At 38.7% G+C, this 27,703-nt stretch overlaps 1 protein-coding gene and 1 long non-coding RNA gene across 3 annotated transcripts; one reads left to right on the top strand and one right to left on the bottom strand.

Annotated features, from left to right (window-relative positions):
• Window positions 1-476: 476 nt before the first annotated feature.
• On the bottom strand, window positions 477-26,498 carry tmem200b (transmembrane protein 200B). Of its 2 annotated transcripts, none has more exons than XM_044336525.1 (2): window positions 26,233-26,498; window positions 477-6,139 (listed from the first exon to the last, which is right to left on the bottom strand). In XM_044336525.1, the coding sequence occupies exon 2, from the start codon at window positions 6,087-6,089 to the stop codon at window positions 4,863-4,865; it is 1,227 nt and encodes a 408-aa protein (XP_044192460.1). In that variant the 5' UTR covers window positions 6,090-6,139; window positions 26,233-26,498; the 3' UTR covers window positions 477-4,862. The 2 variants fall into 2 exon arrangements, with proteins under 2 accessions (XP_044192460.1, XP_044192459.1); XM_044336524.1 differs by lacking the exon at window positions 26,233-26,498 and adding an exon at window positions 12,426-12,717.
• On the top strand, window positions 26,269-26,782 carry LOC122970402. Its single transcript, XR_006399196.1, has 2 exons — window positions 26,269-26,350; window positions 26,493-26,782. It is a non-coding gene; the product is annotated as an uncharacterized LOC122970402 (long non-coding RNA).
• Window positions 26,783-27,703: the final 921 nt, after the last annotated feature.

Here is a 27,703-nt window from a genome sequence, read left to right as displayed (position 1 = left end):
GTTTAGCATGAAATTTCATTTTTTTATTTCCCTGGAATGTTGTTCCTTGCCAAGCTGCACCAGAGGGATACATTGTCATTGCTGGTCTTTAGTACTCATGCAGTCTGTGCTTTAATGCCACGATATGAACTGCTGTGTACAGACTGTGCTTGATGACAGCTCCCTCACACCAGCTAGGGTGGGACAACTTACTCCTTTATGATTCTTTTGGTTCATGTAGTTGGATGACCTCACATAATTCCCACAATGCTCCACCCAACTTCAGCCTGAGCTGAGGTCTAATCAGATAGAGTGATTGGAAACACCTGTGAGCATGGCCTTTACTAATAGGACAATTTACAGTCAATAGCATTTCTAATTCTTTTGGTAGACCACTATTATCTTATCCATCCATCATAATGTGCTATTTGCTACATTCATTTAAATAATGCAGCAAATAGCATGGACATAGTTTGAATTTTTTTTCATTTTTTATGTATTTATATGTATCAATTATTTCATGTGGTTGAATAAGCCCCAACTTCATTTAGATCAAATTAACCAAGTGCCTACAGAGCCATAAATGCTTGAATCATGTTTTAGCTGTCACAGGTGGATACACTGTATATATAGAAAATCAAATGAAATACGTTGTCAGAGATTATTTTGCAAATACTGTATGTTCAGTACAAACATTTGGCAAACTTTGCAGACATGTTTCATAAAAATGTATCCTCATTATGTTGATAAAAAAAAAACATAATCCAGACTGCACTGAGTTGCTATAGTTTCTTTTTTTTAAATTTGTTATGTATTTATATGTATCCATTTATTCATGTGGTTGAATAAGCCCCAATGTCATTTAGATCATTTAGTGTGCTTTTACTGTTGTCATTACATTAAAATCTCGTTGTTCTTGCAACTGTACATTCAGATTGGTTAATAGTTGGGAAGTCTGTATTATATCACCACAATATGATCATTTTGACAAGTTGATTTCCATACTGTGGTGACATAAATAAAAGCAAATGGCTGCTAGGACGTTGGAAAACACATTAGAAACTATAAAACACCCACATGTGTTTTTGAGAAGTGTCAGCAGTCATGTACACATGATTTGTAGGAAATGAGCTAAAACATGACAAACGCTGATGCAATGCTTAACTGCTGATGAATGGGGTGAAAATACAACCCTCAGGCGTCATGGTAATAATTACCCCACTCTTACCTCATTTTGCAGATGCCACTGTACTAATCCCTGTCTAATCCCTGCCAAATACTAATGCACTGGGTTTATTAGCTAATGGACAGCAACGGTTTTGTGCCAGTGCATATGATCCTGGCTGCATCTCGAATAAATAGAGCCATTCATTACTGAAACCTCTCTTTCCTAGCTTTTCTCTATTTTGGTTGGCAGTGTGGTGAAAGTGACGGATCAGCTGAGAAGATGGAACAAGTGCTGATGTCCAGCACAGAAGCTGTAAATAATTAACCCTGATTTTTTCACATGTGCACCTCTGCGCCCTTTTACAGCCATGTAATCTTCTACCTTCCTGTGCTTTTGCCGCAGAGGGCAGGAGGTCCTGCCTGCTAGCTTTATGAGCTGTTAGAAACCCAGGAGCTAGCTTGTAAACGACCTATTAAATGAAAAGAGATCGCAAGGGACTGCATACCTGCCCGGAAGGAACCATAAAATCTAATAAGAAGGGAAAAATTTGGAGCATGCAGGAGGCTCTGCTGAGGATAATTGCAGCCAGGGAATTCGCTCTTGCCACTCCATCCCATTCCTGCTCAGGACTGCTTCAAAATATAAAGCTCACACCGTGAGCAGGAGAGGAAAAAAATTCTATTTCTCACATTTTCATTCACCAGGCAATAAACTGAACACAGCCTCACTGGTCCAGATCCCGGCTGGACGTGTTCAGCATGAAGAATATGGATGAAATGCTAAGTCTCCTTCGGGATGAGGAATGGGGTCGTCAGTGGTGAGCGAGGAGAGTTGATTATATGTTGCATATATATACAACCAGGTGCCATTACCTTGACAGTTTGAATAAATGAGACGGCCGCAAACGAGATGCTTTTGCTTTGCCTTATATTTGCAACACAGGCATGGCAATGTTGTTTAATGCAATGGTCGACACAGGGCAAGACACAGCCAGTGATTGTTCTGTCAGACCACTCATATTGCTTGGTATACATTTAGAACACAAAGTGTCACACATAGCATACACAACAGGCAGCACAGACAGAAAGAAAACCAGAGTAAGACTGTTGGTTCAAACATGGAGGGTTGCCTCTGCACATCTGCAAGTGGAGTAAAGGGAGGAGGAGGAGGGAGGGGAGCGGGGGGGGGGGGGGGCACAGGTCTCTGATTCATATTCTCTTCCCTCTATGACACACACCCAGCTGTATGCAGTAACACTGATCACCTCACTAAATCTAACTGGGACTGCGGTCGCGCCTCGTCTGCACAATCCATTCTGTCCATTTGATCAAAGAGGCAGTGAGGGAAGCGGTAGGGGGGAGGGGGAGGAGAGGGAATGTGTGTGTGTGTGTGTGTGTGTGTGGGCGGGAGGACCCTCCTCATAAATACTGGGTGCACTCTGAAAGGAGATGATCAACAGGAGACCAGAGGGAGGAGGAGGTCTGCCTGCTTTCAAAACAAGCTAATACTGCCTCAACTGGGAGAGGGACAACGAACAGAGAGGGTTGAAGGATGATTCCATTTCATTACAAATTGGGTGTTATTTGCATGGTTTTGGCCGTCCTTCCTATTAGTAACAACAACATTGTAATCACGGAGTTTATTGCTGCAGTCTGGGAACATGGTGACATCACAAAATGGGACGGTGTTGTAACTGACTGAGAAAACACTCATTCCTCTGATTCACCTCTGATTTGGAATAACGTCTCTGATGATATACACAACATCTTACAGCAGACCCTCCATCAGACACACTCAAAACAATGTCTGATTACAGGGAACATTTCCTAACATGTCCATTTCCTTTGAACCCTTTGAAACCTCGGCTTCTTTTGCTCCATTTTCGGTCACTGTTACAGAGATTAATGTCTTAGCCAGGCTGCCATATATTGTTATTCAGAGTAAGTGGGCAACTCAGAAATGCCATCAATTTGCATGCAAGTTGTGCTGTACTACTATACTGTGTTTTAGAGCTTTAGAGTTTTAGTGTTTTTTATGAAAAAAATAGTTTTGTGCAATTTAATAATGTTTGTGTCCACATGTTTTTAACTTACATCATATCTTTATATGAACGGACAGATGAGAATATCAGTGGTCCAGGATAAATGAACCATGTTAACAAGACATTCTGAGCTTTAGTAATGTCAAAAGAAATACAGTGCAGACTGAAAAAAGATAACATTATGGATTTAGTCACTCCTATTGTTATTCTTTGTCTTTTATTGCAGATAATCTAGTGCTAAATTTTGGAACTACCACTGGAGTCAGTGTGAGTTAGCCTATATTGGTTACATTCTGGAAGATTGTCAGCATGACAAGTCCTGCTGACCTGACCTGAGTGTGCTGTCACTTATGGCCACTGAGTCAGACAATATCCAGGCGTTTGGCTTCAATGACTTCTCTTTAAAGAGGGCCAGCCACTGGTCTATAGAACATTTGTCTCTTTGCCATACAGTGCTGTGTTTTGCTGTTTGGTCGCAGCTCTGCAATACCTTTGATTCTTATTTGTATATTATTTCACGGTTAGCAGTGGGGTGATGGTTTATCTACATTATCCATGTGTGGTGTTTGTTTTATCCTTATAAATAATGTATGATGTTGTAAATAGAGTAAACCATTACTAAAATATGGTTAATGTAATATACCAAAATAATCAATATAGGTTAATACATTGTGTGTGTTTGGTTTCTTGGCCCTGTGTTGTGTGCTCTAGTCCTGCATTCTGGGAGAGGGTGTGCTCATAAGGGTCCTTATCAAACATAAAGCCAAAAGCCCATGGTCCATGCAAACTGTCCATGAGAAAACAAAGGTGAACCGCGAAAATATTACCCAAAATGTCATCATGTTCCCAGATGTCAGTAATTAACTTGAGTGTATTCAGTATTATCATGGCTGATACTGTAGAACTGATGGCCAGAGCTCTGAAAATAAGACCCAAGCTGAAATAAACTAGAATTACCTTTTAACTAGAATTACTTCCTCTACACATAAAACCAACATAGACATTACTCTGCATAAGTATTAAGATGTAACATACTGTATATCACTACCATGCATTGCATTTGGAGTATGGGACTTCAGCTGAGGAAAAAGTCCTATTTTATATACTATTTGCATTTGTCAAGAGCTGTTAGCACTTTATGGGCTCAGGAGTCCAGGTAGTTTGATTCAAAATTGATTGCACAGTGAAAACAATTCCCCGTCCTCCTGCATCCTTCTATCTCTCCTCCACTGAGTTGTACACACTGTGTCCTGGAAACAGGCAAACCCTTTTTAACATTGAGATACGAGTTGATTTCTCGCATTGCTGCCAACCCAAACTGTGGAAGTAAATAGCCTGTCAAATTGCTTCGCTCATCTGTGACAGTGTAGGGTCTGTGTATTGTTCCTCTTTTTCAATTATATAAAACATCTGCCAAATCCACCCGAGCAAAGAGTATAACCTCTGTGTATCAATATTCCACTGAAGATTGAGAACAAGCTCACGTTTTGGAAGATCCTTGCTGTGAAATACTGTAGCTCCAAATGGTCTGGGGATTGGTTTCTGGAAGACAAACTGAATTTAAAACCAAAAATATAGTGCAGTTTTAAAATCCAGGGTAAAGATCATTACTCCTTGGCTGTCAGTGTGTCTGTATCCAGGAGTATTCTCGGGACTGTGAAGCTGAAGCAGCCGTCACTGGAAAGGCCCCGAGCCAAAACTCTTATCCCACTGAGAACACTGCTGCTCTAACTGGTCCAGCAGTTTGTCCACTGAGTCCTCTTTGTTCTCCAGTTTCAGGTACCGTCTCCCGCTGCCCAGGTCTAGCCGAGGCCAGCTTCGATGAGTCTGCTCCTCCACTGCATCCACAACCTGCCCAGGAATGTTCACACAGACCTGTGAACTGGGCTCTCTCCTTGTGACTGCTGACTGATTTGTTCGACCTTCCTGTCCAGGAGTGTGGAGGCCTTTCTCCAGACGTACTGCAGTTTGGGCTATGTAAGGGTTAGTCCTGTAGCTCATGCTGTGGCAGCGCCTTGGCTGAGCAGCTGGGATATCCACCTCATCCACCCCCAGGGTGGACATGGAGCTGGCAGACACCAGGCAGTTGTTGAGATTGATGAGCAGGGCAGGCTGGGGGTTGAAGTTGGCACTGCCCCCATGCTCAGCACCAGACTGTCCGTTAAAGTCTGTCTGGCTGGAGTTACATGAGTTGGTGTGGATGGAAGGCGGAGGCTCTGACTCCTGGTGGTGCAGGGCTTCTGTCTGGAGGACAGCTTGCTGGTAGATGCCCTCCATGCTGTCCTCCTGGTCACTGGGCTGTCTGGTCTGGAGCAGGGGCTCAGAGCTGGCCAGCTGCTGCAAACAGAGGATGTTGAGGTGGGCAGCTGGTAAACTGCTCACCCACTGGTAGTGTTTGGCCATGGAGTTGGCTGCTGCTATTTCTTTAAGGTCCGCTGAGGGCACAGCGGCGGACACAGAGCAGATAACACTGCGCATCTGAGCCAGCAGCATCTGAGTCTCTCTGTCCCTGTTCTCATACAGGACTGTGTTGGCACAGATGAGGATGAAGAGTCCCACCCCCATGATGACGGGACCCAGCAGCTTCATCCGCTCGCTGTGGATTAGGCTGGCTGTGGACAGGAGGCCTTTAGCACCAAGACTCCAGCCTGAAGATTGCGACTCCCCTCCAGTGGCTCCCAGAATGGACGACCTTGAAATCCGGTAGGGCCAATATCCTGCCACAGCTAGAGCAGTGCCAACAACCACCACAACGACCCCTAGCACCAGGAAGGCTCCAGGCATGGAGCGGATACGAAGCTTGCCTTGAACAACCCCGTCCTTCTTCTTTCTGCCTCGTAAGGTGAAGCGAGACTTCCGCCGGCGGGAGGGTGAAGATGGTGTAACGCCTCGGGTTTTCATGGCACCGATCAGTCCAGAGCTTTTGCTCCTGGTCACACCCTGTCAGAGGACTGTGGGAGTGGAGGAATCTCAGAGTTAATACAAAAATAATGATTTAAGTTTACATCCACTCATTCAAATACATATGAATCAGTTGGCTTACTGGTATAAGGATGATCACAGCAATTATTTCATTTTTTTATCAATAATAATCTATTTCCAATCAAATGAGTCAATTGCAAGCCAGTGTTGAATACATTTGAAGTAATAGTAGAGAAACACTCCATTTATTGGCTTTTTTTCTGAGTGAGATGTTCAGATGGATATCAATCTCATGTCTGTGTATTCAGTATCGAGCTGCAGCTCCTCAAGTTATTACCTGTTTTGTGACAAAATCATCTCAATTTAGAAGCTTTCTTTCAACCATCATCTACCATGAGATGCAGTCCACAGACAGACCTGTTATCCTACTGTAATATACTATATGTGAAGTACGTATGTCATACACCATACTGCCTTTGTTTAATTTATGTATTCATTTTAATTTAAGTGCTTATGTAAGAAGCCTTATGTCCACTTGTGTGAAACTTAGGGTAGACTGGTATCCCAGCATGCATTTCACAACAAACAGTGGTGATGGGAGAGGACAAACAGCCTAACCCACAACTGTTATATTATTTGAACAGTCTCTGACCTCTGGTGATTAACTGGTGCCACAGGTGTCTCTGTAGCATTACACATATAGTAATATATACAGTATTCGCTTTTGGGAGACAAACTTTGCTCTCAGAGTTGAAATCTATTTGTTGCTGTCAGATTGGTGTGTCTGAAGGTAAAGTTCAGGTTCATGCTTCATAATGAGCAGTGAACAATGATATCCAATAATGCTATTATTATGAAAATGAATGATGAAATAACATTTCTTAATGAGCTGTAATAATGAATCTTATTTATTTCACAAAGTGGTGTATTATTTACACAATGTAATATGAGTATTTCATTTTTATTTATTTAGTATTTCCATATGGAAAAATTTTCCAATTGATAAATGGACTGCATACTTAAAATTTAAATCTTCATTTCTCACCTAAAAATTCTCAAAACTACATTTGGTTGCACACAGTTGTGGACAGTAACTAAGTACATTTACTCAAGTACTGTACTTAAGTACAATTTTGAGGTACTTGTACTTTACTTGAATATTTCCATTTGATGCTACTTTATATTTCCACTCCACTACATTTCAGTCTGGAAATATTGTACTTTCTACTCCACTACATTTATCTGACATCTTTAATAACTTTACAGATGAAGATTTTGATTGTTTTGAAGTTACCTTTCAAGATCAGACATAACTTCTGTTAAAAGGGTAGGCATTATAAGCTGCTGCTTCAGCATTTTTTTCAGACTGCAGAAAAAAAAATTAAGTTGGTTTATTGTGCTGTTTTGAGCTGCTCTATTTAATTATCTGTCTCTTTTTACATGTTTATGTATATATAAAAAACAAATTTGTATGTGCAGAGTATAATCTCTGTGTATCAATAAATTCTAAAGGTTTGACACAATGGATAATATAACAAGCTTTTAAAATACAACACATTGTTAAAGATGAAACCAGTGGTTTCTAACCTTTTTGGCTTTTGACATCTTACAAAAAGCAGTGTGTAGTCGGGGTCACATTTCACATGTCTATGAGTTGTTAACAGCTCCACCAAATAGTGATTTTTCTCTCTAAACTTCTCACATGCTTTCATTTCAATAAATGTTCAAATGCTCCAATATTTCAGCAAAAATGAAAGATTAGAGAAAAGTCCAAAAAAAGAAAATTTGAACTTTGTTTTTTCTTCTTTCCTCTCCCATTAATCATCTCACGACCCCTCAGATTTATCTGGTAACCCTTTGGAGGGGCCCGACCCCTAGGTTGGGAACCACTGGACTAAACTAGCTAACTGTATATAACGTAGTTCAAACAGTAATATGCTGCTTACACACTGATGCTTCAGTATTAATACTGTCAATCAATTGAATAATACAATAATATATTTTAATTGTAATATTTATTATATATCAGTGACAAGGGACAATTTTGTGGAAAACAGGTACTTTCAGTAAATTTAGCTGATAATACTTCTGTACTTTTACTTAAATAGGATTTTAAAGGCAGGACTTTTACTTGTAATGAGTATTTTTATATACAGTAGTGGTATTAGTACTTTGTAAAGGATATGAATACTTCCTCCACCACTGGTTGCACAGTAACAGTTGTAAAAGATGATAAAAGTCATACAACACCACTGTTTGTTGCAAAATAAATGTTGGGATATTTGTCTACCCCAAGGTCACATGCACAAGTCAGCTCCAGAGCATCCAAGATGAAATAGGGCAAAGCAAGAACTGATGACGTTTCACAAGAAAAGATGGGAACACAGATTTGAGAAAGGCCTTTTGTGATAGAGATGACAGCGACTTGGAAATGGCTTTGCTAAATCCACAGCATCCTGACACAGAAGCATACTGGCTTTAGTGTAGATACAACCAAATACTTTCCTTCTGAAATGCATTTCATCTGTCATCATGATGGAGACATTACACATGAGTGGACGCCTGGAATCCAGCCTTATTTAGCGCACTTAAAACTTACTTTACTCAGTGGTTGTTTACCATGCACATATAATGTTAATCACTGCTGAAAATAATTAGAGTAAAACTCCTCGAACTGTTCCAAACCTTCAATGTCTGTGGGGAGCTTGTAAATTCAGCAAGGTAGAAAACAAAAGCTGAGAAATACTGTGCTGTTCTTCTTGAGTTCCCACATGGTCATAAACAAAGTGGAGTGAAATGGAAAAACTGCTTCAGAGGCTCTCACTGCAATTACTGTAAGGTCCTGAACATGTAACCACAAGTGTAAAAAGTTCTCACCGTGCTTTCTGACAAATAGCTCACTGCTAGCTCATTTCTCCTTCTTCTTTGTGTAAATATTCATGTATAGATGGGACCAGGCCTCATCACACTTCTTTGTGCTCTTTAAGTTGGACTCATTCATAAAATATTATATGGGACACAACAAATTGATTGATAGTAAAACTATCTTTAACTAAATAATTTCTTTGGAGAATGACTACCCCAAGAGAAACAACAGGATCAGTCATTAATGCAAGTGCCCCAAAATGACAAATCCAGTATTTAACTGACAGCACCCAAGCAGCTGTAGAAATTATGACAAAGGAGGAAACCAGGTGACGTTATTATCTAACAACAAAGTTCATGCAGGGAAGAGGTCAGGTGGATGGATGGGTCAACAAACCATTAGATCTTAACATGAGAGACCAGTGTTTGTTTCCTGTTTCCAACCACAAGTCAAACCATAACCACAGCGTTGACACATCCTAAAATGATTCATTTTTCCACAGTGATTTTTAATAGTTTTGGAAGGCACAGAGAAAGGATGTCCTGTCAATAATTGCTGATAGAGACATCATGGACCAACCACGTATTTTGTTGTTTAATTTGGAGGGCTTGTTGTTTCTTTGTCATGGTATGGTTTTTTTCCAACAGTGACTAGTTATTCCCCATAAAGACTATAAAAACAACATAAATCTTCCTATTTAAGTACAGCCCTAATGACTAATTAGTTCACTTATCAGTAGAAATCTCATGAAAACAGTGGAATGAATTGAGCAGATGTTGAAAAAAAAGCTTTGCCTTATGCAGCCAGTGTTGGGCTGGGTGTCTTTCCAAACATTTTTGATACCAGTGCCAATACAATACCTGATACTCAAAAACTGTACTTTTTAAGTACTGTAGTTTGGGCCTGGAAGCCTGTTTTAACTCTTTTTTTATCATGTAACAAAATATGCCAAACTTCATCTAAAACAATATAGTCTTAAAGCTGTACTGTTCAATATTTTTATGTCAACAAATAACTACTGCATAGAAAATGATCACAAACTCTGTAGTTCTCCTCAGCTACAAGGAGTATTTTATTCTTTTTAGCAGCAGCAGCTGTTTTCAGTGACAACTCTCTGATAAACCCACTGTACACTACCTGCTCAACACCAGCAGATAGACACAGTTAGAAACTAGCTGGTGAACATAGCATTTAGCAGCTAAAGTGCCAGATATTTCCCTCCGGAGTTGGTGGAGACCAAAACAGAGCTAAAAGAGTGTGGACTTACATTCCCTAGGTGAACAGAAACCCAACTCCAAATGAATGATAATGTCACTCTGTGTGTAAATAAATAAATGTGTAAAGAAATTGTGTGAACTAATCTGCACATTTTTTTTATATTTGTCCAGGCATAAAACTGGCTTTCTAACACATCCACTGGTCACATGATGACAACTGAGCAAATTCAATCTGCTGATGAAGACTGAGAACCTGTTGAAAGCTCCTAAAAAGATGAATAAATCAATCTCAAGTCAAGATTATTTTCTCAAACTACTATTCCCAAATAAACAGTCCAATTTAAATTGCAAAGGTTTAAAGTATATCAGACTTCATTCAAATCATTTTGGACCACCCTCTATGTCCTTGAAAACAGAAAAGCACAGTCAATATATTCAAAAGCCAAACTCAAATTCACTTTGACCAGTGTGTAATGACTGAGCAGGAGCATGTACAGAAAACCATCGAAGTCTGACTGAATTCTGACCTGCGTGTTGGTCAGAGTCTTATTTCCTTGTTCTTTGATATGAACAGATTTAGTAGTTCACATAGCCTAACTGATGACACTTTACTTTGCATCCCCCTATTTAGTATTTACGCTCACTATATTAACAGCAGATGTAAGCACAGTCAACAACTATGACGTCTCCTGTGGACGCCCTTAAGTGTTGTAACAGATAATGAATGACAATATAAAAAAACACAGTTGTAATGATATAAATAAAATGTCTTCATAGGAGAAGTAATAATTGCTGACAAATATTGCACATTAATAAATGCAAATATGTCCTTTTATCTGCTTATTACTACATTATAGTGAGATATGATAATATATTAAATATTTGAATACTGATTATAAAAACTACATGGTAAAGTAAAGTGTTTTCATTTCATTAAAGTGGGAACAATTGGTTGATTAATCAATTGGTCAATGACAGAAAATTAATTTGCAATAATCATTAGACTCAGTAAAATGTTAACAGTCTTTTTTTAAGCTAATTTGAGGATTTGCTGCTTTTATTTGTGTTCTATAATAGTAAACTAAATATCTTTGGGTTTTGGACTGGTCAGACAAAATAGGAAAACACTTGACGACATCACCTTGGAATGTGGGACTCTGTGACGGTCATTTCTCACAATTTCCTGACATTTTGTGGACCAAATAATTAATAAAGAAAATAATTTGAAGACTGATCGATAAAAATAATCATTTTAGTTCTAACTTCACACTGAATGTTATTCAGGCAGAGATCCTGTAAAGCTGCTGGTGTTCAAACAAAGCGTGTGCTGAATCTCAAGTACGTCATTGTCACCTGTAACAGTCAAACAGAAAACACCACCATTATTCCTGCAACAGTTCATCATGTGTGTTTGGAATAAGACTGCAGTCACACAAAGAGAGGCTGGTTCACTGTGGATTGTAATCACCAGCTCTGAGACAAGTTTCTGTTGGCACAGCAGGACTGCACCTGAGTGTAAACACACATCTGCCACAGAAAATACTCGTCCAGTCACACAAGAATCATAGGATGTGTGCTGGAAAACACTTATAATCGCTTTTAGCTCGAATGAAGCATGCATCCAGTGTTGCCATAAACCCATCATCATCATACTGCTCATCTGCTGGTTTCCAGCAGAGGAAGCTGGATTGCAGCCAGATCACTCCAGGGAAGCCACAAGTTGTGCTTGATGATTGGAGCAGAGAAAGTGCAGGGAGATAACACCGTGTGATAACCTTACAGCAGGGTGTGGAGGGGTGGAACCATGCCAACAAAAATGTCTCATTTTCTGTAATGCCAGTGCACCAGCAAGGCGCAGTTATTTAGTATGAAGCGGAGGCACAATGAATTTTGCTATAATAACAGCATGTAGCCATTCCAGTCGACAGGAATCAAACGGGTTATCTACCTTAATGTCGGGCAGCCTCCGACTATCTCCCCTAAAACTGTGTCTGCTGTGTGTTTGGCTACAGACAGGAATGTGTCTGACTGACCGTGCTGCTGCATTCCTCCACTTCCACACAACAGTGGCAGTCAGCAAACAGCAGCTTACCAAACACACTTGACATTTATTAAACATAAAGTCATAATTATAATCATTCTACTCAGCTGCTCTGACTGCAGCACGAACCCCTCCACACACTCCTGCCATCTAACTTCTCGTCCAGCAGCTGGCCACTTCTGGAAACTTGCCTGTATTTCTCGGATCCTGTTGTAGCTTGCTCATAGTTTGAGGACACATGAGATCCTGTTCATTTGGGATGACTTGTCCCCGGGTAGTACAAAATCCCAACTGCTATCCCTCTTTCCGACACAGCCACACCACGCAGAGGAAAGGAGAAGAACACAGCGCTGTTTCCCACAACTCCTCCGGGCCGTCAGACACTAAGTTCATGTCATCAGGAGGAGACTGAGATCCAGCAGAGTCCAGCCCGCAGCCCCGCAGCCCCGCGCAGCTCTGTAGTCTGTCTGCGGCCGCTTCAGCTGCACCGACACCGTCAAGTGAGCAGCAACCGATCCATCCCTTCACTAGACCCGCTGTGATTTTCAAACTAAAAGTATTCACAAGGTCCAAACACACAACAGGAGGATAATAATGTCTCCATTTCTGGAAAAGTCAGAAATGTATGAAATTATGTTAACTGAACTCAGTGGTGGAAATCCAACCCGCCCTCCTCAGCAAACAGGATCTGGCATCAAACTGAAGATCTTTGTGGACTTTTCACATTTTGTTAATTACGCTTAAAGGAGAGTTTCACAGTTTTTCCATCTTAAAACAACAGTCAGGAGCCCAAATGAACACTGAAACATGTTTTTCTTGCTGTAATTATTCTTCCTGATCATGCTGACTATTAAAGGATCTCTTCATAATGCACTTACAATGTAAGTGATGGGGGACAAAATCCATCTTCTGTACAAAATGTAGTTTAATATCAGTTTATCGGAAGCTTATATGAAGCTTCAGCATCCAAATGAGTCAAATCAAGTAGATATATTTCAATGTTACAGTCTTTTAGTGCCAAAGTCTCTCTTTTTGTTACTATACCTCCACCAGATTGTGTGCTCACAAGATATTAACTTGTGCAAACAACAGCAACATAAATGTTGAATAAAGAAACCTCCTCTCTGCCTAACATTAAAGTGTTTAATTATCTAAGCTGAGAGAGAAGACTCATACAGCATAAACAACATCAATCGTCTGAGGAAGACACATCACATTTATACAGAGGAGTAAACAAGACACACATGAAGGGAGTCGCAGCCAGAAGAATCGAGGGCCTCTCACACTCTCACTTCAACATAGTGTCTGCTGTTTGTTCACAGAGGATGGACAGTTAATTCAGGGTTTAGCTCTCAGTATGTCTTGTAATTGATTTCTTCCTTTGCTCAGACCCTTTCTATCTTCTGTTCTCAGTCAGCACTGAAACAATCTGTCACCTCCACCACCTTAACCAGGAGAGAGTTCATGATATGATTCTGATGAGTTAATCTGAGTACATAAAGATCATCAGCATATTAAATCCATGCTTCATCTTACATAAGAACTCTTTTCTCTTACTAAGGCTTGTGTGGCAGAAGATATCAGTAAAGTAGAGACACTTTAAGCCAAAACTCGTATCCATACAAACAGCAGATGAGAAGGCAGCTTCAGATACTGGACAGTATATATCAAGTGGGATGTTATAATTAGTGGCTAAAAAGATTATTAGTCTGTTGAAGTGTTTCCTCCACATGTAGTTTCAGTGAGGTCAGGGCACTTCTGTCAGAAGGGAGTGTAATACTAGGACTGGTGCACCTGTAGCAATGTCTATCAAGTACCTCGGTCAGTTTGCTGCCAATACATGTCAAACAAAGCAGTCATTCTGCTGCAAAATGAACACTTTTGCCTTTGCTATTTTAATGATAAACCTTCTCTATTTCTATTACATTTATTCATACACATACTTAAGCCACATTTTTCATGCCATTTGCATTGCTTTTACTGAAGTAAAGGATCTGAAGACTTCTTCCACCACTGTCCATAGTCATAAGTGAGTTTTATGAGTCTCAAAGTTATGTTTCTTCTTGCACACTATTCCTCTGGTGAGAAATCAATCAGGTCAGCAGTTGCTTTAATTTTTCTTTAACAGAATTGATCTTATTTGTAATCCTAACTAGTATTAAAAGGTCTTTAAAACTTAGACTCCCAGAATAGCTAAATAAAGTATGTGCATCAGTCTGTCTGTGTTTATGTCTGCTTTCATGTATGCAGAATAGGAGAATTGATGCTAGTTTTATTCATCTCTTGATGAATACTGTTAATTGAGATTGTTTTTACATGTATGTTTATAAATGAACATGATTAAAAAGTACTAGGTATATGCGGGTGGTACGTATGATCATTGTCTAACTTGACTCAGATTGCATTTGTCTAAAGTGAACTTTGCCAGCTTTAGCTGCATTCAGGCTCACCAAAAAGAAGATCTCTAAAGTATTCATTCATTAATTTTTCAGCTAAAATCTCTGGACATTTTGTTTCCCAGGCTGAAGTTCTAAAATGTGTTTCAAAGCCTTTTCTGCACAGCCAGGAATACAATTCTGGGGGAGAAATTATGAATCTATCTATATATTATTTTGTTGCAGTCACCCTTCAACACAGAAAAGTCTAAAAACACTGGAGTCATCTTTAAAAATACCCACTACATGTGTGTTTTTTAAATTCTCCCCAAGTTCCTAAAACCTCACAAATTCACCACAAAGGAAAATAATGACCTCAATGTCCACATTTTTGGCTGCAGCTCTGACTGAACATGTTCACTGCTGGTTGTTCAACTTCTGATGATAGCACATGGGTCATTTTACACATTTGGTTCAGTGGATGTCCATTTCTTCATCTTTTTGCTGCTGCTTCTTTTCTTCTTCAGCAAGCAAAGGTCCACAGGCTGACAGTACTAGTACAACTTTGCAGTGTCAGTGAAATGTTTTGGTGACTCTTTGCCATTGATGCAGCATAGGGAATGTACATTCATCTCATTTTGTGTTATTTTTGTGTTTTGGGCTCATGCTCTTCATTTCTGTGTTATTTAATATGAGGAGTTTGCCAATATGTGTCTCTGAAGGGGATTTTGATCCAAACATCTGACTCTTTTTACATATAGCTTTAATTTATTCTTTCATTTTTTTTGATTTTATTAACTGATACAATTAAATATATTCTCAGTGTGGTGAATCAAAAAAGAACACAACTATGAACATATTAACATCCACACTGACTGATCTCAGTAAGCTATCTCTTGTTATTGTATGTTGCAAATCTATGAATACAATTAAGACCAAAGAGTCAGCAGAAACAGAGATGGCTGTTGGTCTCCACCTAGTGGATGAATTACATTCACTGCTGACTGACTGGATTTAAAGTCAACCAGCTGTGATTCAATTTGGGTTCAATAATTATTTGTTTTCATCTATTGCTGTCCACATCTGATAGTAAACAATAACAAAAGACACTCAAATGAAAATCCAGTTCAAAAACTTTTGAACACAGTTAGAATTGTGTATATATTTAGATCCAAATTGTAGATCCACCTGGATGATTCTGGAGGGAGGAAAGTTGAGCACCCAGAGAAAACCCACACTGAAAATCACACAGCCAGAACCTGCATGCATTTGTGCAGAAGGATAGAAGCTCTCTAAGTGTTCTCATTATGGCAAGAACTTTTTAATTATAATATGTTAAAAATGATTTAGGTTAGATTAGACCTTTATTGTCATTGTGCTCAGAACAATGAAAATATGTTTAGCAGCTTCTTCAGCAGTGCGCAGCATAAAATAAACAGTAAAGGTTAAATTTGTGATTTGTACTATTTTATTTTGTTATTTCACAAAAATATAATCAAAATGAACCAAATCAACCAAACATCCTGTACCTTCTCTCACCTCCTCACACCAACAAACACACGAAGATTGATCTAGGATCATAACCTTATTGGAATAAATATGATTACCTCTGAACATAAGAGAGGCCCTGGATATTGGAAATTTAATCAGTTACTCTTAGAAGATAAGGTTTTATTGAGGCCACTAAGATTTTTATGGAAGATTTTTTTCACCAAAATGTAGGTACAGAAAAGCCTTTGGATGTATGGGACGCTAGTATGTAGTAGTATATAATACAGTTCAAGGAAAAAGACAATACCATCTTAAAGAACAGGAGAATAAAACAAATCAAACCGTTATCTGAACTTGTAGATGATAATTACAATAAAGAAACATTTATCTCCCTTAAACAAAATGAAAAACTTCTACAAAATTAAGTGGAATGGATGGAAAAGGGAGAACAATGTATTAACCTACATGAACCTACAACACAGGAATGCAGCCATAAAAATCATCACAAAGCTCATAATAAATAACATCACATTTATGGAGCCCAAAGATATTATCAAAGAAGAACAAATATTTTTCTAAAATATTTTCATTTCAAAATCCCCCAGTCCCACTTTTCAGTGCCAGCACAGAACCTTTTTTCCCATCAATGAGGCCACGATTAAAATCTGAAGAGAAAAGCTTATGTGAAGGACCAATCACAGAGGAGGAACTGTCCATGGCTCTTAACTGCTTTAAAATCTTTAAGAGCCCAGGCCTGTATGGAACATCAGTTAAATTCTATCAAACCTTTTATCATCACATTAAAGCTCATATGTTGGCATGTTATAGTGCATATATGGGAAGGAAACTATCAGGAACTAAATAAGAAGTGCTGATTTCACTAATTTCAAAACAGGGACACAATGGACAACATAAAGACCTGACAAATCTCAAAAACTGTGGAGGTCTATCACATCACAGTGTTATGATGCAAACATTCTGGCCAATCAGATAAAAAGGTATTACCTAGGGTCATTCATCCAGATCAGTCAGGATTCATGAAAGGAAGAAGTGTAAATGATAACAGACAGATTTTTAGAAATAATAGAGTTTTATGATAGAGTACAAGAACCTGGTATAGTTTTTATTGCAGATCTCCAAAAGGCCTTTGATAATCTACAATTAGACTTTATATACAAATGTCTACACTATTTCAATTTTGGTCCATCCATAATTAATTGGATAAAAACACTATAGCAATACAAAATGTAAAATAATTAATAAAGGTGAACTCTCAGAAACATATTTGAAAAGAGCTTTGAAAAAAGGCTGTCCTCTATCTTCATGCTTATTTATTTTACCTATTGAAAGTTTAGGACAAAAAGTACAAATAAAAGTAACATCAAGGATCTTTTTATAAATAATATATAATCCAAATTAAAAATCTATGTGGATGACACAAATTTTACAATAATACCGACTGTAAACTCAATACTGGCCTTAACTGAAGACTTGGATTAATTTTCAGAGATGTCAGGCTTGAAACCAAACCATGATAAATGCATAATCAGGTGTACTGGATCCCTGGAAAATATACAGTTACCTACAAATTTTCCTATCAAATGGACAACTGGACCAGTCAACATATTGGGTATATGTATCCCAGAGAAGCAGAGCAATGTTACAAAAATACATTTTGAAAGTAAACTCCAAAAAATACAAAAATGCTATCTTCCTGGACTGGATAATCTATGACTCTCCCTAATAAATTAACTTCCTTACCTACCCCTCCAGAAGAATTGTACAAAAAATATCTGTATTTATATAGAATAACGAACCAGATCAAATCAAAAGAGCATATTTATATAATGCAATTGAAGAGGGAGGCTTGAAACTTTTGAACCTAAAAGGATTAAATTATTACCTAAAAGCATCTATCATATCGAAATTATATCATAACCAACACTGGTTCTCAGCAAGATTACTTAAAAGCTTCCACTCTACATTTGAGAAAGGGTTCTTCCATATGTAAAAATGACCCTCTTCAACCAGTAAAAAATGACTTATTGTAAACAAACAATTACTAAATAAAAACCTTATATTTGTAAATTATTTAATAGATAGAAATAGCAAGATTATGACTTTTCATAAAATTTCACAAGTATATGGTCCAGTATGCACACCACTAAAATATCATAAAAATATTGCATCAATATCTAATGTCTGGAAAAATGCCATAGCTAAAAAAAAAAAAAACAAAGACAACAAAAAATGTATAAATATAATATAGTCAAAGACAAGATAGTTATACATCCAATAAATACCTTAAATAAGTGGGAAGACTCAATCAATATAATAATTCCATGTAAAGATATATTTAACATTATCTATAATTCAACCCTAGATGTATCCATACATATAATACAAATACAGATAATAAATACATTTTTACCCACCAAAAAGATGCTGTCTATTTGGGGCCTAGAACAAACTTGCTTGAGTAGGTTTTGCAATGATGGTGAGGAATCAATCTTGCATTTGATGTGGTATTGTCCTATTGTTGCTTTATTTTGGGATCAAGTCCAAAAGTGGATACTGAACTATAATGGAAAAAAAAAAAAAAAAATATATATATATATATATATATATATATACTATCAATTTACAAGCTGTAATTTTAGGAGATTTAAGAAGCAGTAAATCAGATATTAGTAACATTGTAATCCTGTTTGGAAAAGCATTCATAATAAAGCAGAGAATATGCACAATATATGAGATTTCAAAACCTCTTAAAACACACTGGATGATAAAAAGATTAACTTCTAAAAGAAAATTACAAAATCTGAAATCCTAAAGGGATGGGAATGACTAAGCCTTGGGGAAGGATGGGAATAGGAAAAAAAAAACACAACAAAACAAAATGGCTTATGCCCTCCTTCCCTGCCCTCTGCTGGCATAGTGCTGCGGTTGATAAGGTCATGGAGGACCAAGTGGCTGTTGAGAAGTGTAGGTATTCTTGTGTCACTGTCTACTTCTACACCTCCACACACCTCACCAATCACTGTGTGATTGCCAGATTGTTGGTTTCAGAAAGCTACGAAACGCTGATGGACAAAAATCACAATGGCCACAAACACACACAAAAAAGACATCATCGCCTCCTCCTAGCTGCATCCAGCTGCATCCCTGATGATCTTGCATGCCTTTGTAGTCTTTTTTCACATTTATTGGTACAAATGCAAATAAGGACACACAGTTTCAAATTGAGTCTTCTCAAAGACATTCATGTAGTTGCACTCGATCGAATACAATACAAGTGACACAAGTAGTTGTGTTAACAAAACAAGACTAAAGAATGGTGTATACACCATCAGAACTGCTTTTCAGACATTCAAATAGCTTCAGAAACCCTCTCCCTCCATACACCTTTCCAACATTAAATTAGGGGGTGGGGGTGTCCAACCATTTCTGTAACTTTCTGAAACTGCCAATCTGACATTCACACCTGCTTCAGGCTATTTTGGCCAGCTGTGTAGAAGTGAGAAAGGAGCCAAGGTTTAAACTTCTCTCTTGCTCTCTTTTTTCATCCTTTACACAATAGTTTCTGTCAGGTGAACAACTGAATACAGCACTATGAAGAATCTGTGTACCTTCGTCTCAATACATTTCCTATACTGAAACAAAAATCAGAAAACAAAATACCAGGCTTTTTTTTCGCTGCTGAGAATACTGTGAAAGTATTATTGCTGTTTGCTGCTTGTTTAGTTGTGTTTATCATGCTAAATTGATTTGTGCTTGTCCAACTGCTTGGACTGCTCTGTCTTAGCTTGCCATTGTGTGTTAGACCGTGGCTTGCATTTTATTTGTTGAAATCTGTGAAAATAAAAGCAAGAATTACGTCTCCTCACAATCGCTGAGATCTTTTGTTCTTTGGTGTTTTCACCCTCTCCTCTCTACTAACCCACTTGCATGTACACACATGCACGTTTCGATGCTCACACACAACTTTGTTGTCAGACACATATTGCTAAGCAACAGAGACGCTCAGCTTTGTCCAACGCCATTGTAGTGACCAGAGGCCCATGGTGAGTGGTGGTCATGGATCTTGGATAGCAACACAAATGACATGACAATTCCAAGTCATACTAAACAATCAATAACAGATAACCGGTAATGTATTTTTGTTAAAAGTGGAAATTTTTTTGAATAGATAGAGACTTTATGTTGTATTACCTTAAAGAATTTATGTTGTATTACCTCGTAAGAAAGGGCAGACTATTTTGGTTATAATGGTAACAACAGCTTTAAGTTCAGAACTAATACAAGCTATTCTTTACGGGATGTAATGAAGTTTAATTATATAAAATGGTGTAATTCTTGTAACCTTGTGCAACATTAATCACAGCATGTTTTTTGTAATATGTATATTTTCATTTTCTTGCCCTTTGTAAAATGTTCACTTTGAGAAAATGAAGACAGTGATAATTAGTCATGTGACTCAATGTATTTATCACACCTGTGAGTACTCAGCAGTTGTACTGAGTGAACCTGAAGAAGCTACAGGAGAAACACGTTGTTCGCTCTTAATAAAGTCACAGTAAAGTCATTACAGTGTGCGGTAGTTAATTTTGATTTTCACAAGCTATTCTTTATTTGAAAAAAAGGGAGATGTATTATATGTTCTGTTGTATACAGTTAACACCACAAGAGGTCAGTCTAATGTAAACAAGCCGGAGCCTGGTAACCAGGGGTGGTATAATGATGCAACTGCCAAGTAAAATCATTTTGACAAGACTACTTGTTGTGTGCGTCTCGTTGATACAGCCATGAAGCAAAAACAGACAATCTTTAAGGTTCTTACAGCACATTGAAAGGCACTGAAGGTTATGCCTAATATGAATTGCAATGAAATTTGTCCTTGTATCCATGTGTCCATGTATTTATTTTCCACTCTCAAGACTAGACTAAAGACTAAAGGCAACCGCAGACCACAATAGAAACTCCAGCAATTGATGGCGCTCAGTGGCTTTGGCGTTTCAGTGTACACGCTGGAAGTGCCTGACAGGCGAGATCCAGGCATTCTTCTCTGCTCTGTTTGCCTGTGGACTAGTTATTGTATCATCAACATGGCTGTAAATTGCTTAGCCACCCTCCAAGGTACCTGAAGGACTTTGATATTGGATACTAGTTTAGCTGAACACAGTTCATAAAAAGTTGAGTTAAAATACTATTCGGCTGAATGTGAAAAAAGAAAGGGTGCTTTTGTTGAAAATGAGATATTGTTTGTTTAAGTTAAGACAAGGTAAAACACTAATAATCTAACAGAAAGGAATGGAAAGAAAATGTAGATATAGAGTGTTAATTAAAACAAACATCTTCCTAAAGACGGCTATTGGACTGTACAGTACAGTACAGCACACAGAAAGGGGAATGTCATGTTATCTGAGTTGTGTTATGGTACATCACGGCCACCTGTGGCGGCTGTGGCTCAGGAGGTAGAGCAGGTTGTCCACTAATTGGAAGATCAGTGGTTCGATTCCCGGTTCCTGCTGTCCCCATGTGGATGTGTCCTTGGGCAAGATACTGAACCTCAAATTGCTCCTGATGGCTGTACCATCAGTGTATGAATGTGTGTGAATGGTTAGCTCCCTCTGATGGGCAGGTTGCGACCTTGTATGGTAGCCCCTGTACCCATTCAGCATATGAATGGGTGAATGTGATTTGTAGTGTAAAAGCGCTTTGAGTGGTCTGAAGACTAGAAAGGCGCTATACAAGTACAGTCCATTTACCACCTGCTGGACAGATACAGATAGTATCCTGTAATAGGGTTTTTTTCAAATAAAGGTTACTGAGTGAAAAACAGGACATGTGGTCCTGAGCTCTCACTTCTACCTTCCTTTCTTTCCATCCTAACATAACAGTGATGAAAAAACTAGGATACATTATCGCCAGTTTATTAATTCTGTGGTCAGGGGTTGATATTTTTAATGGTTGGACCTTTCTGTTTTGGCAGATATGTCTGATGAGATTAAATTAACTATAATCATAGGGCAATTAGGCTATAGTAAGCAAGTATTGGCTGTCGATAGGATCTGTGGCCATGTGAGAACATTTATATTCAGTTAATATTTCCAAAACCATAGCCTATGTTCTGTTAGGCTAATATGTAGGCTACAATGTTTTTTACTTCTTGCAACTAATCATTGTTAGCAGCTTTTATCAGTAGGCATATTTTCAGCCAAATAATCAAAAATGGACTGTGCATTGCCAGACCTATTCCACACTTCTATTAGTGTAACAGTGGGAAAAAAACTCTCCTATGGAGTCTCAAGCCAACAATATGCCACCATCAACTTTTATAAAAAGGTAGGTAGAGTCCTTGATATGTGCTGTTGTAGTGCAGTAAAAGTGCAGTATAGCTTTAATTATTCATTTGGCCACAGGATTAAGCTACTGTTGACAGATTAGTGGATGTGATATATTAACAGAGGATGCTAATATAGGCAATCATTTTGCAACCAGTTTAGAGTTTGAGAAATTACATGGGTGTGGGTAGACTATTAAGTGTGATAAATAGTTGGGAGATGACCCCGCATATTGTAGGCAGACCACTGTTGTCTTGCACTTATTCTGTGCGGGCCATTCTGTGCTTATCTATGGACTAGACACAGCCTTTGTATAAGGGAATTCTCAATGTTGTAGCTGTTGTTAATAATGTTGAAGGGTCAGAGTTAATATTAACCTAGATAAGGGGCTCCTTATCAAGAAAATTAAACTTGTGAATGAAAAAACAGAATTTCAGGCTTTTTTTTAAAATTCTATTTCGTGTCAGAAAATGCTTTGATATCCTTTTTCTTCAAATTGAGGGACAAAACCATTTTTTTTAAAAACCCTCATTTTTCATTTCCTGATTTTCATTTCAGAATTGGAAATCGATTGAGACAAAGGTACACGGATAATGAATGCATTCCAACAGGGCCTGTCTGAATATGTGTAGGAAGGCTGATGGGAATGTTATTGGTTTTGACAAATTAAAATTTAGATCAGATGATGATGCTAGATGAAAAGTGATTACACTTCATCCTAAGGGGAACATGAATGTATGAATCAAATTTCATGGTAATCCATTCAATATTTGTTGAGACATTTCACTTAAAACCATAATGTTAACTTCATTGTGGTGCTGGAGGAAAAGTGAAGGGATCACCAAAGTTCGCACATTGCAGCCACAGTATGATCCAACAAGCACTCAGTGTGAAGCATAATGAGGCCTTAATCACAAGGCTATTCACATCATGTCACATAAGAGTTGCTGAGGTCTTAATGTCACATGGCGGTCTTGACAACCATTAGTCACATGAATCAGAGCCACTTGAGAAGGGGTGCTTGTGTAACAGAGTTAGTGATTACACTTGCCATTACTAGCTGTGTCTTGCTATTATTACTGAATGTGCACTGAATTTCATTTATCATTAGTCACCTGTCTGTTTTAATATTATAACAGCGAAGGAGGGTTCCCACACCAGGTCTCGAACCCCAGTCTCCCAGACCAGTCACCCTTTGGCTGCCTGGTTAGCACAGTCATAGCTTGTGACTGGTGCCATGGGTCATTACACTACCTTCTCCTTCAGGAAGCAGGTCCCCTTGCTTCAGCTTTTACCGGCTCCCTCACGCCTGTGGGCAAACACACCTCCGATGGCCTCACGGTCTAACCATCCCACTTCTGACACAAATGTAACAGTGAAGGAGGGTTCCCACTCTGGGTCCCAGTCCACAGACAACTGCACTAACCAGCGCAAAGGGTCAACCTGTTGGCCAAGGGTCATTACAATATTATGTTATTTAGGTTTTATTTTGTTATGTTTGTTATTTTGTTACTACAAATTGGGAGAAAAATTTGAAAATAAAATACACCTCTCTAGTGCCCTATTTAGCATTTTTATAATAATAATAATAATTCTACCATTGTACCAAGACAGATTTTTACTTGAAATGGTAGAGGTGCAGAAATGGACAGCAAGAGTAAATTCTGTGATATATCTGCTAAATCTTCTGCCTCAATGACAAGCTGTTGTTGTCCAAAATGTTCAGTTTCACTTTTTGTGGGAGTGTTTTTCTTCCAGATACTTTAGTTCCTGATTCTGTGCATTCATGAACACAACTGGTCCAGGATGAAACATTTTCACATCAGACAGACTTCAATTCATCATATTTCTCTTTTGACTCTTTATGTATTCCTGCTGCATTTAAATTTTTGCTACATGATGTGGAATACATCTGAAGGATAATATTCACAACATCTATTCTGGAACAACTGTCACAAGTTCTGAACACAGCAAACACTTCATGTACTTTCTTTTCATGTGGGAGTCTCTTTGATCCACTGGCTCTATCTGTGCTCATACATTTTTCAGTTCTTTTATGCAAATAAAGACCTTGTGCAACCTTATTTGGATAATCCTCTTTACACGGTGAGAAAAGGGTTTTTAAACGATTAGTTTTTTGCATATGTTTTGGTCCTTTGTTCATATTTTACCAATCAGGTGGAAGCACTTTTATTTATTAGTGTAATTTAATATTTGATTTGAATATGAACATGTGTTCATCATCTTAACTTAGGGTCCACTTTAATATGTTTTCATTGTTTTTTTGTTTGTTTCGATTTCTGAGGTCCACTTCCTAGTTGAGGATGGTGCTCTCATGAACACATGCATATGAATGCTGCTTACTCCACCAGTTGTTGGTAATATGGACTGTTCCAAGTGGGACTGTGGGAGGGAGGAAGCAATGGGTTTTGTTTTTGTATTTTGTTTTCCTACCAGCCTGAGTAAAATGAACTCTAGTCTGGATAGCATGTTGTAGAGTTATTGTACATTTTAAAGTGTCAATGGAAAAGTAAGTGTTACCATCATTTTAGTAGCTTTAATTTTCTGTTTGATTTTACCCTAGATATTGGAATGACCTAATAAGGGCCTAAACCAAGAGTCCTGCCACCTGAAAATTAGGAGGAGAGACAGAAGGAAGGCACCGGAGCCATAGATATAAAACACTAGATGCAACGTGTCATAGTGACTTGTCATTCTGGGATGGAACCGTACGGCAGCCATCTTACCGGGGTCCAGTTTTAAACTTACTGTAATTGGAACCTATGGTGAAAGAGGCTTATATTGTCTTTATAATCCTTGTATTTTTCTACCAGTACTGTTTTTTATTCAAATTTATGAGTGTAAAACAACTGTGTCTATCTAGAATGAACCAAAAAAACAAAGATTGTAATAGAATTTTTATTATTATACCGTAGCTCCAAGAGAACAAATCATGAGGATAATGCATTTATATTGCAGACAATGATTTTATTTTATCGTGCCTGAATTTAATATCCTAGATAGATTCAGTGTTATGGCCTATATTGGCAGACAATTACTCTCTCTGTCTCTCTCTCTCTCTGCATGTTCCTTTAACATCTCAAGCCTCTGACATCTCTGCACTTAAAATGCCTGACCACTGCCAGTGTCTACCTGCATGTTTTGAAGTACACCTATTGTTTTTGATGGCCGAATATGCACCAAAAGCATTATGAGGTGCATCAAATTGTTTTGACGTCCCAACTTCAACCTTGTTTCGATTTTGGAGCGTCAAATGGGGACCCAGCAAACAAAGCTGTTCTCTCTACAGCCGAAAAGGAGAGAGAGATAGTGCAAGCCAGCTAAGCACCAGCATTCGAGAGAGGAGAGAGAGAGAGAGAGAGAGAGAGAGAGAGAGAGAGACAGCGTGGCGGTGGTCAAGTAAGGAGAGCGAGCGGTAGTGAGAACAATGCTTCTGAATGAGAGAAATAAAACGTTTATTCTGATTATTTCACAGCAGTTATGTTTTACAGCACAAATAAATTACCATCAAACACTCAACAGATGATTTACTGTGGAAACAGACACTCATTTTCCTCCTCTGCATTTCTCCTTTTCATTCATTCATTACATCCAACTGATGCAGCAGTTAATACAAAGAACAAAATGACAAATCTGTGTTGGCTCTGTGGTGTTGGCATTTCAAATCTGATGCAGTGAGCCATATGAGTACCAAATGGCAGGGCTTTTAACCTCAACCTTGCGTTAAAAGCCCTGTGTGTGAGTTTGGTAAGACCACTGTCACTTACCTGGGGAAACAGTTTGGTCATGGGCAGGTCCATCCAGTAGATGCCAAGGTCACAGCTGTGATGTCCTATCCAGCTCTCACTACCAGACGTGACCTCCGATGTTTTCTGGGCATGACTGGTGACTATCTCACTGTGTAATTATAAGTTGAACTGGACATATGTGGTATTAGATTCCACATTTGTTGTAAATTTCAGAGTTATGGATTGTCGTAGTGTTGTGGGATGTGTTTCTTCCTGTTCTCACCTGTGTTTCTCTCCAGATTACTGCCCTTCCTTCTTCCTGCTGCTGTAGTGATTGTGTGAATGAGCACACCTGTGCTGACTTGCTCATCAGGGCCTAGAGGATAAAGACCAGGAGGAACAAACAGATGATGTTTGTTAGTGTTGTGTTTAGCCTTATTTTAATTTAACTGTCAACTTGTTGTTTCATTTATGTTTTTATTTAGTTCCACTTTCGTCTTGTATAGAAAGTAGTTTTCAGTTGGTGTTTTTGGGTCTTTTGTAAACCTTATTTAAGTTGTGAATAAATTCTTGGTCTGTTCATACTGTATACTTCCATTCTCCTTGCTTCTTTGTCCCCGGTTTAATTTTATGTTACTCTCTTCACCCGCTGGATTAATTTGGGGGATGTAACAAACTTCCAGCAGTTACAGCAGCAAGATGTTTCTCTGAAAGACTTGTTACAACAAGGTTCAATAGTACAGGGAAAGGGTGCAGAAGTTCCTGATGGGGTGAGCTATGCTCTTCAGGGTGGGTTGCTGTGTCTCAGAGCCGGGGATTCTATCATATTTCAGCTGGTAGTGCCGGTACTGAGACTGAGAGAGAAGGTCCTAAAGCTAGGACACAGCATAGCCTGAACAGGTCATCTAGGTTCTAAATTTCCAGCTGATTTTATTGGCCTGGAAGTGAAGTACAGAACTATTGTCAGTCTTGTGCAGGGTGTCAGCTCTCGGGGGGATAAAGGGGTTCCCAAGTTTCCGCATCAGCCATTACCTATTATGGATGTTCCATTTAGCCGTATTGCCATGGACATTGTTGGTCCATTACAGAGAACACAGGCAGGAAAGAAATACATCCTAGTGGTCTGTGAATATGCTACAAGGTACCCAGAGGCCCTCCCTTTACCTCTGCTAGACAGGTAGCATATGCTCCGCTAAAGCTAATTTCTAGAATGGGTATTCCTTCAGAGATTTTGACAGATCTAGGCTAGATTGCGAGGAATCAGAAGCATTCGGACAACCCCCTGCCATGTGCAGGTTGGTTGAGCACTTCAACTGTACCCTGATGAGCATGCTCAAGAAGTTAATTTCTGCAAATGCAAAGACTGGGATAAGTGACTTCCCTATCTAATGTTTGCTTACCGCGAAGTGCCACAGGCTGCAATTAGGTTTGTTCCTTTAGAGCTGATGTTTGGCCGTCAGGTCCCATGTCTACTTGATGTTCTGAAAGAGTCCTAGGAGGGGCCCAAGGG

The sequence above is a fragment of the Thunnus albacares genome, chromosome 19 (genome assembly GCF_914725855.1).
Source record: "Thunnus albacares chromosome 19, fThuAlb1.1, whole genome shotgun sequence".
In the NCBI taxonomy this organism is placed as follows: Eukaryota; Metazoa; Chordata; class Actinopteri; order Scombriformes; family Scombridae; genus Thunnus; species Thunnus albacares.
This window is presented reverse-complemented; position numbering and strand designations above follow the sequence as displayed.